The 10,238-nt window shown below is 44.6% G+C and overlaps 1 protein-coding gene across 2 annotated transcripts in view; it reads right to left on the reverse strand.

Moving 5' to 3' along the window:
* The window catches only part of PHF20 (PHD finger protein 20), a 203,615-nt gene that overhangs the window by 122,934 nt on the left and 70,443 nt on the right, over window positions 1-10,238 (reverse strand). For both annotated transcript variants that reach the window (XM_011929128.1, XM_011929129.1), the window contains exons 3-4: window positions 8,409-8,580; window positions 4,660-4,744 (exon numbers count right to left, since the gene is read on the reverse strand). In XM_011929128.1, the coding sequence (XP_011784518.1) occupies window positions 4,660-4,744; window positions 8,409-8,580 (257 nt within the window). The remainder of the gene's footprint in view (window positions 1-4,659; window positions 4,745-8,408; window positions 8,581-10,238) is intronic.

Below are 10,238 nucleotides of genomic sequence, written 5' to 3' on the forward strand. Positions count from 1 at the left end.
CGTAAACCCGGGAGGCGGAGCTTGCAGTGAGCTGAGATCCGGCCACTGCACTCCAGCCCGGGCGACAGAGCGAGACTCCACCTCAAAAAAAAAAAGAATGGGGTTAATGGCAATAACCTTTCCATGTTTGTGTAGAGACTAAATATGATAAGATACGGAAATAACCTAGCACAGGGCCTGTCACAGACCAAGGGATCAATACCACCAAGTCACCCTAAAAGGGAAGCACAGCACATTGACAACCTTTTTTTTCTTTGTTGTTTGGAGACGAGTCTCGCTCTGTTGCCCAGGCTAGAGTGCAGTATAGCGCTATCTCGGCTCACTGCAACTTCCGCCTCCTAAGTTCAAGTGATTCTCCTGTCTCAGCCTCCTGAGTAGCTAGGACTACAGGTATGTGTCACCACGCCTGGCTAATTTTCGTATTTTTAGTAGAAATTAGGTTTCACCATGTTGGCCAGGCTGGTCTCCAACTCCTGACCTCAGGTGATCCACTGCCCTGGCCCCACAAAGTGCTGGGATTACAGGCATGAGCCACTGCACCTGGCCAGACATTGACATCTTTAAAGGCTATCTAGGCAAAAAAAAAAAGGGGGGGGGGGGCGGGACGCACAATCCCTCTTCCCCCAGAAGAAGAAAACAGCCAAGTTAGCACCTGCATGTGTGGGCCTAAATCTTCCTTTTCTCTTTCTACAAAGCTGTTCACATAGTATCAACCTCCCCACATTTCAAATGTAGAATCAGTTACAGCATGAAGAAAACAAAAAATAAGAGCTGCTTCAGCCAGAGACTCTAGAAACAAGATCATTTCCATAGCATCTCCTGTTATAAATGCAGACTTCAGTCACTGCCCCAGAGACTGAACTGGCGGGGTAGGTAGGGGACATGACCCAAAAATATGCATAGTTTTTAGGAAGAAGGAACTGATTTACCTGCTCATTCAAATTAAAGAACCACAGATCAAAAGAAAGGAACAATTCCCCATTTTGTCATAAATGCTAACCTAAAAAGTAGTTTCCTTAAAGAAAATCACCTACCGAGCAGAGTTGTAAACTACTGGGAGCAGAAAGCCCTGACAGACAATTGACTCTGCTATTCCCCCTGTGAAAAAAAGGGGAGCTTCGGGAGGCTGAGGCAGGTGGATCATTTGAGGTCAGGAGTTCCAGACCAGCCTGGCCAATATGGTGAAACTTCGTCTCTACTAAAAATGCAAAATTTAAAGCAGCAGCTTCATTGCTGCAGTTCTATCTTCACCTTCAGGACGTTTCCCTTGGTCAAAAACAAACTAAGTCGTCTCCAAGTTCGAAGCATTCAGCAAACAATGATGGCAGAGCCACCAGAAACGTACACCTGATTTTCATGACAAATATGGTAATACTGTATTAGCTAGTGGAGCCACTTTCTGTATTGCTCTATGGACATACGTAACAACACAAATCAGAATAGAATGGAGCCTGTCCCCTGTTGGCAGAGTCACCCCCCATAAAATGGAGAGAACAGTAATCACACCAGCTGGTGTAATAATGAATTGTTCAAACAACAGCTCATAATTGATGCCAAGTTAAAGCACTTGTACCCATTAAGATATGCCATTACTGAAGAAATAAAGTACATTTGAAACCTTAAATACATATAAATTAGCCAAGTGTGGTGTGGCGTGTGCCTGTAGTCCCAGCTGCTCAGGAGGCTGAGGCAGAAGAATCGCTTGAACCCAGGAGGCAGAGATTGCGGTGAGCAGAGATTGCGCCATTGCACTCCAGCCTGGGCAACAGAGCAAGATTCTGTCACAAACAAAAAAAAAGGGAGGAGGAAGCTAAGCAGCCCCAGCAAAGAGGTGAGGTCAGCTCACCAGAGATGGCTTCCAAACAAAGATTCCCTGAAAGTAGAAACCCATCTTTTACTGTCTTTTACAACAACATAGACTGAGAGTCTAACAAGATTACCAACTGCCAGTGCCTTCACACTAAATAATGCTTAATCTCCACTGCTGAAGAACCATTCCAAGTGAAAAAAGCTAAATAATATGGCATTAAATGCCCTATTTTCCAAGTGCTAACAGACTCCCTTAAGAAACTAAAGTTGTTATTTAGTTCTGATTCAATCATGCCAGACTCCTCAGTGCCAGCAGCTGCCACTTCCACTCTGGCTAGAGTCCCCACCCACCAGCCAGATCAACAATCAGCCTTAGCAAAACATCCAAGGAGATTAAGAATGGCAAGAAAATCACACCAAGCCTTCTAAACATAAATCTACAAGGCGTGACTTCACTATATCCCCTGCCTCCTCCTGGCAGCACCAACAAGACATAAGTGACATTTATAGGAAATAAACGTGCTGCCTTGCCAGCAGAGCTGCTCCTCACAGAGCCATTAAGCTGGTGGTCACTGCTACGGATGAACCTGAGACATAGCAGAAAAGACCAAGGAAAGAGAGAAAAGAGAGACTAGCATTGTCACTCCCAATCCCACAAGTAATCCCACAGTGAATCGTGATGAAGCAGAAATTGATCATTAGCACTAATCCAAACCTAACATTTTTGAAATAATTATTTCAAAGGGTTTCTGACCCATCCCACACACAAACACAAAACCTTATAGAGACAGGTGCCTACCATGATTAACCTGCACCATCCTGCCCTGCCTCCTCCTGGTAGCTCTATTTCAGCACCTACTTCATTCTACCTTGAAGCAGGTCTTCTTTTGTTTTACTCCATGATGCCAAGCTCTGGGCTCTGTAGGTATTAGATCTAAACAGTAGATTACTAAGCCTTCATTGCCTCCACCAACACATCTTCCCACCCCTCTTAGAGGCATTAATTATCTTCATCTCCAAATCAGACATAGATCTGAGCTCCTACAAAGGCTAGCTTTCCTTCACAATCTGGGTGGCCAATAGTACCACCCGGCCTGTCCCACTAACTTCCTGTTTCAGGATTACCCCTCTCCCATATCCTCTCCTCCCTCTTCCAGTTAGTCCCAAAAACCAGTCAGTGTGTCAGCGTAATACAGGACTTCAGACCTGAGAACCTCAGGAAAACAGGTTTTGGCAGAAATTTCCACTCATTTTCATGTCCTTCAATTAATTAAATGTCACTGGACAGAATATGGAGCCTCAGAAACAATATATTAGCATTGTAAATGACCATTTTAGGAACTACCATAGCCTTGAGACTCTCCCTCCTATAATTTTAGCTTATGGAGGAAGCACGACTGAAAATACTTTTTTTTTTTTTTTTTTTTAAAGAGACAGTCTCATTCTGCTGCCCAGGCTGGAGTACAATGACACTCTCATAGCCTGCTGCAGCCTCAAACTCCTGGGCTCAAAGGATCTTCCCACCTCAGCCATGCAAGTAGCTAGGACTACAGGAACATGCCACCACCCTCATCTAATTTTTTCATAGTGAGATGAGGTCTCACTGTGTTGCCCAGGCTGGTCTCAAATTCCTGGCCTCAACTGATCCTCCCACCACAGCCTCCCAAACTGCTGGGATTACAGGCACGAGCCATGGTGTTTGGCCTGAAAAATACTTCTCTAAAAAGTTGTGGCTGGATATGGTGGCTCACACCTGCAATCCCAACATTTTGGGAGGCTGAGGTGGGTAGATCACGAGACCAGCCTGGGCAACCTAGCAAAACCCCGTCTCTACTAAAGATACAAAATTTAGCTGACCATGGTGTACATCGGTAATCCCAGCTACTCAGGAGGCTGAGGCAGGAGAACTGCTTGAACCCAGGAGATGGAGGCTGCAGTGAGCTGAGCTGGCACCACTGCACTCCAGCCTGGGCAACACAGCAAGACTCTGTCTCAAAAAAGAACAAGAAAAAAAAATCATTCTCAGACAAAACTTGGTCAGCCTGAGGCCCAGCAGTTAGCAGAATATTAATAAATACCTGAATAACTTCATCAAACGAAAATTCAGACTGGCCTAAGAGTCAACCCTACAGTGGCATCAAGAGGCCTGACTTCCCTAAACATTCACTTCAGAGATCATGGAGACCACACATACCCTGGTGGAATGTGCTTACAATGGTTATCACTGGGACCTAGACTCTGTTCTCCAGGTGCCAGGATTCTGACCACATATATTATCCTCAAAACTCTTTGCCTGCCCTTTTACTAGCAAAATGAGCCTCTATTAGTCAAGTTTCCCATTCTGTCTCTTCACACGTTCAGCTCTGGCAAAAGAAACCCAACTCAGTGCTCTAACTTCCAGCATCCCAGTTTCCACTAGCCAACTCCAATGTTACAAACCACCTCAATCACCTTGCATCAAGAAAGCACATTTTTTAAAGTTTGTTAGTGTTCATTTAATTTCTAGGCTATTCACAAATATTCAGGGCTATCTCATCAATTATATTAGGAACTCCTAGACAGCAAGTACCTGCATACTTCCAGGAAGAGTGACAGATGAACTGTGACTGTTTTAGAAAACAATGACTGAAAATTAGGGGGTAAAAAGTCAAACTACCTTTTTTGTCCAGTTTTCTTTACACTTATAATTTCCTCCCAACTCCTGACATAGTGATTAACTTGAATAAAGCAGATACCTAGGCAGTAAAGAAATACTGAAAATATACTATCAAGCTCTAACATTACAAACATCCCCCCCCACCACCACCACCTAAGTCATGAGTAAAAACAACTACAACTCAAATGCCTTACCATCCTTGTTAACAGCAGTGACTTTGGCCGGGTAAAAACGACAATCAGACCAGCAAGCAAGGACCTGCTCATTTATTTGAAATTCCTAAAAAACATAAAAAAAAAAAAAAAATCCTGTTACCAACCTAATTTCACAAGACATACACCGTACCAGATCTCATAAAAGAGGCTGGGGTTGATAAGAGAGTGAGAAAGGAAAGTAGCTATTGGGATGGAGGAAGATATTTCTATTGTTCAACACCAGGAGTTGCTATAACTTCGGTGTCATTTGTCCTCGCTGAAAGTTAATGTTTTCAGGGCAGCAGAGTTGGAGATGGGGCCTATGAGAGGTGTTTGGGTCATGGTGGCAAATCCCTCATGAACAGATTAATGCTGTCTCACAGGAGTGACTTCTCGCTCTCCTGGGAATGGATTCATTCCCAAGAAAGCAAGTTGTTATAAAGCGAGGCTCCTCCTCCTGTTTGGTCCCTCTCTTCACACTTGTCTCCCTCTTTGACCTTCCACCATGTATGACGCAGCATGAAGCCAATGCTAGAAGACAGTGCCATGCACTTGTACTTCCCGGCCTGCAGAATTGTGAGCTAAACAAACCTCTTTTCTTTATAAATTACCTAGTCTCAGATATTCTATTATAGCAACACAAAAAAGACTAAGACAAGAGTCAAAACAAAAGGCCTGGGACACAAGACCTCAATAAGCCCAAGAGGTCTGGGCAGGCACGGCCCAGCACTGATGATAATTCCACCCTAATCAACATACATTCTGAAAATGAGTCTAAGAGGTCAGGACTACTAGGATATACATCCAGTATAGGAGTGAGAAGATTATGAGGCTACTTCATACTCAGGGAAGCAGCATGTAATCCCACCTACACTTCTAAAGGGACTTTAGCCAAGGAAAGCAACCATTCACCTTTAATATTTTATACACTTTTCCCAGTACACAGTTTGCACTGATAAATTTTGCACAATGGGCCAGGCACAGTGGCTCACACCTGTAATCCCAGCACTCTGGGAGGTCGAGGTGGGTGGATCACCTGAGATCAGGAGGTAGAGAACAGCCTGGCCAACATGGTGAAATCCCTTCTCTACTAAAAATACAAAAATTAGCTGGTGTGGTGGCAGCTGCCTGTAATCCCAGCTTCTCAGAAGGCTGAGGTGGGAGAATCACTTGAACCCAGGAGGTGGAGGTTGCAGTGAGCTGAGATCATGCCATTGCACTCCAGGCTGGGTGACACAGTGAGACTCTGTCTCAAAAAAAAAAAAAAAATTGTAGAATGAACACTGAAAAGTAAAATGGAACAATACTGAATAATCCTTAATTGGGAAAAAGAAAAGAAATGGGCAGCAAGAGTTCAAGTTCCCTAATAGGGTTAAAATAGAAAATAAGCCAGACACAGTGGCTTGTGCCTGTAAATCCCAGCACTTTGGGAGGCTGGGGCAGGTGGATCACCTGAGGTCAGGAGTCTGGCCAACATGATGAAATCCCACCTCCACTAAAAATACAAAAATTAGCCAGGTGTGGTTGGATGAACCTGTAGTCCCAGCTACTCAGAAGGCTAAGACTCGAGAATCGCTTGAACCTGGAAGACAGAGGTTGCAGTGAGCCAAGATCATGCCACTGCACTCCAGCCTTGGCAATAGAGTGAGACTGTCTCAAAAAAAAAAAGATAAGAAAAAGAAAATAGAAGGCAGGGCTGAGTCAGATCTAAAAGTGGCAGGACCATTATAGATGTCTCAATGCCTGTTTAAAAACCTTAAAACTGGCCAGGCACAAGGGCACATGCCTAAAATCCCAGGACTTTGGGAGGTACGAAGGATCTTCCTTCTTTGGCAGAAAAATCCCTTAAGTCCAGGAGTTCAAGACCAGCCTGGGCAACATAATAAGACCTTGTCCCTACAAAAAAAAAATTTTTAATTAGCCAGGCACAGTGGTACATGCCTATAGTCCCAGGTACTCAGGAGGCTGAGGAAGGAGGATTGCTTGAGCCCAAGTGGTCAAGGCTACATTGAGCAAAGACTGCACCACTGCACTACAGACTGGGCAACAGAGCAAGAAAACGTCTCTTTAAAAAAACAAAAAAACAGGCCGGGCGCAGTGGCTCACACCTGTAATCCTAGCACTTTGGGAGGCCGAGGCAGGCAGATCATGAGGTCAGGAGATCAAGACCATCGTAGCTAACAATGAAACCTGTCTCTACTAAAACTACAAAAAATTAGCCAGGTATGGTGGCATGCACCTGTAGTCCCAGCTATTCGGGAGGCTGAGGCAGGGGAATCGCGTGAACCCAGGAGACGGAGGTTGCAGTGAGCTGAGATCGAGCCACTGCACTCCAGCCTGAGCGACAGAGCAAGACTCCGTCTCAAAAACAAACAAACAAAAACATGGCTCTTGAGCTACTTACTCGAGCCCGCTCCCACTCTATGGAATGTACTTTCATTTCAGTAAATGTGTGCTTTCATTGCTTAAAACAAAACAAAACAAAAAAATCTTAAAACTAATACTTCATACTGCATTTTGAAGTCAGTAAAAGCTCCAGGCATAGAGATAAAATTGAGAAAAATGGAATACAGTCCAATCAATTCCAAGTCCTTTGAGGGCTTATAAAAGACTTTGCATGATGAGCTTACCTCTATAATCCTAGCACTTTGGGAGACCAAGGTGGGAGGACTGCTTGAGCCCAGGAGTTCAAGACCAGCCTGGGCAACAATGTGAGACACTGTCTGTATAAAAAAATTTAAAAATTAGCCGGGTGTGGTGGGCCTATGGTCCCAGCTACTCGGGAAGGTGAAGTGGAAAGATCGCTTCAGCCTGAGATTGAGGCTGCAGTGAGCCATGATCGCACCACTGCATTCCAGTCTGGGCAACAGAGCAAGACCCTGTCTCAAAAGAAAAAGAAAGACCTTGCATATGAGACTAGCACAATGCTCTACATGGAATGATCACTTTCTTTTCTTTTTGAGATGGAATCTCACTCTGTCACCTGGGCTGGTGTGCAGTGGCGTGATCATCTTGGCTCACTGCAATCTCTGCCTGCTGGGTTCAAGCGATTCTCCTGCCTCAGCCTCCCGAGTCGCTGGGATTACAGGCACCCTCCACTAGACCCAGCTAATTTTTCATGTTTTTAGTAGAGGCGGGGTTTCACCATGTTGGCCAGGCTGGTCTCAAACTCCTGATCTTGTGATTCACCCGCCTCCACCTCCCAAAGTGCTGGGATTACAGGTATGAGCCACCGTGCCTGGCCGGAATGATCACTTAACAAAAGATCAGACAGCTTAACAAAAGATCAGAAGATCTACTATGTGCCAGGCGGTGTTCTAGAAGTTAGGGATACAGTGCTGTAAAATTGGTCAGGAGTTTGAGACCAGCCTGGCCAATGTAGCAAAACCCCATATCTACTAAAAATACAAAAATTAGCCATGGTGGGCACCTGTAATCCCAGCTACTATGGAGGCTGAGGCATGAGAATCGCTTGAACCCAAGAGGTGGAGGTTGCAGTGAGCAGAGAATGCACCACTACACTCCAGCCTGGGCAACAGAGCGAGACTCTGTCTCAAAAAACAAACAGACAAACAAACAAAAAAAGTGGGATTCTTCAAGAGCCCCAGATGTCATTGAGATCTCAGGGTTACAACTATAGGCCTAAATAAAAACTGGTCCCCAGCTGCTACTGAACATCAAAGATTGAAACACAAACAGCCCAATGGCTGACCTTGCATACTACAGAACTTCCCAGATTTCTTACTCACAGAAGATCCATCCTCTTCATGCAAGCCCTCTTTCCTCAGCTGTATTTTCTCTAAAGGGCGTAAATAAGGACTGTCCCAGCAGAACCACTCATCATAACGATGGTTCCAGCGCTTGAAATGGATGAGTACTTTTCCTTCCTCGTAGTCAATGTCTTCTATGTGAGCTGGATACCTGAGTCAAAAACAAAAAAAAATTGGCATTCCTTTAATACCCACCCCAAATATCCAAATATCCATAATGGCACATTTCCAAACCTATTCCCAAAGGAGAAAGTTACCAGGCCTACCGTTTAGAGACTCCGTGTAATTGGGTCAAATCACAAATTAGGGAGGGTAATAGACCTGAGATCCAAATCCCAACCTGCATATTCCTTATTTTATGAACTCTTTTATTTTATTTTATTTTATTTTATTTTTGAGACAGAGTCTCACTCTGTCACCCTGGCTGGAATACAGTGGTGTGATCTTGGCTCACTGTAACCTCCTGGGTTCAAGTGACTCTCCCTGCCTCAGCCTTCTGGGTAGCGGGGATTATAGGCGCCTGCCACCATGCCCGGCTAATTTTTGTATGTTTAGTAGAGATAGGGTTTCACCATGTTGACCAGGCTGGTCTCAAACTCCTGGCCTTAGGTGATCTGCCCGCCTCAGCCTCCCAAAATGCTGAGATTACAAAGGGGAACCACCATGCCCGGCCAGTTTATAAACTATTAAATTAAACTTTCAGAGCCTGAGTTCCCTCATGTAAAGTGGAAGAAGCACACTGGGTTGTAGTGTGGATTAAACAAGATGACATACACTAAAGACACGAGCACACAAGAGGCAAGAAGAAAACATTTAACAACTAGATCAGATTTTACGTGTGCCAATAAATCAGAATGATCATGCAACCCAGACTGTATCAGACAGTCTCAATTTTAAGCATTTTGTAAGCAATATAATGGAATACTATGCAGGGGTTTTTTTGTTTGTTTGTTTCAGACAGGGTCTTACTCTGTCGCTAGGCTGGAGTACAGTGGCACAATCTCCGCTCACTGCAACCTCCACTTCCCTGGTTCAAGAGATTATCCTGCCTCAGCTTCCCGAGTATCTGGGATTACAGGTGCCCGCCACCACGCCCAGCTTATTTTTATATTTTTAGTAGACAGGGTTTCACCATGTTGGCCAGGATGGTCTCGATCTCTTGACCTCATGATCTGCCCGCCTCAGCCTCCCAAAGCGCTAGCATTACAGGCATGAGCCACCGCGCCTGGCCTTATACTACACAGTTATTAAAAAGAACAAGATGATTTTATCTGTCAAGATATGGAAAGCTCTTCTAAGATATACAGTTACATGATGCAGAACACTGTATATGCTAAGCTATTGCTTTGTTTTATTGATTGATTGATTGATTGATTGATTGATTGAGACAGGGTCTCACTCTGTCACCCAGGCTGATGTGCAGTGGCATGATCTCAGCTCACTGCAACCTCCCTCTCCCCAGCTCAAGTGTCCCTCCAGCCTTAGCCTCCCAAGTAGTTGAAACTACAGGCACACACCACCATACAGGGCTAATTTTTGTATTTATTGTAGAGACGGAGTTCTCTTATGTTGCCCAGGCTGGTCTCAAACTCCTGGGCTCAAGCTATCTGCCCACTTCAGCCTCCCCAAATGCTGGAATTACAGGCATGAGCACCACACCTGACTTATTTTTTTAAAGAAGAGAAAGAAGGATATGTATTCACATATGCTTATATATGCATAAAGTATTTGGAAGGATGCCCAAGAAACAACAAAGGTTGCTTGTGTTTGGCCGGGCGCGGTGGCTCAAGCCTGTAATCCCAGCACTTT

The sequence above is a fragment of the Colobus angolensis genome, unplaced genomic scaffold (assembly GCF_000951035.1).
Source record: "Colobus angolensis palliatus isolate OR3802 unplaced genomic scaffold, Cang.pa_1.0 Scaffold8, whole genome shotgun sequence".
Classification (NCBI taxonomy): Eukaryota; Metazoa; Chordata; class Mammalia; order Primates; family Cercopithecidae; genus Colobus; species Colobus angolensis.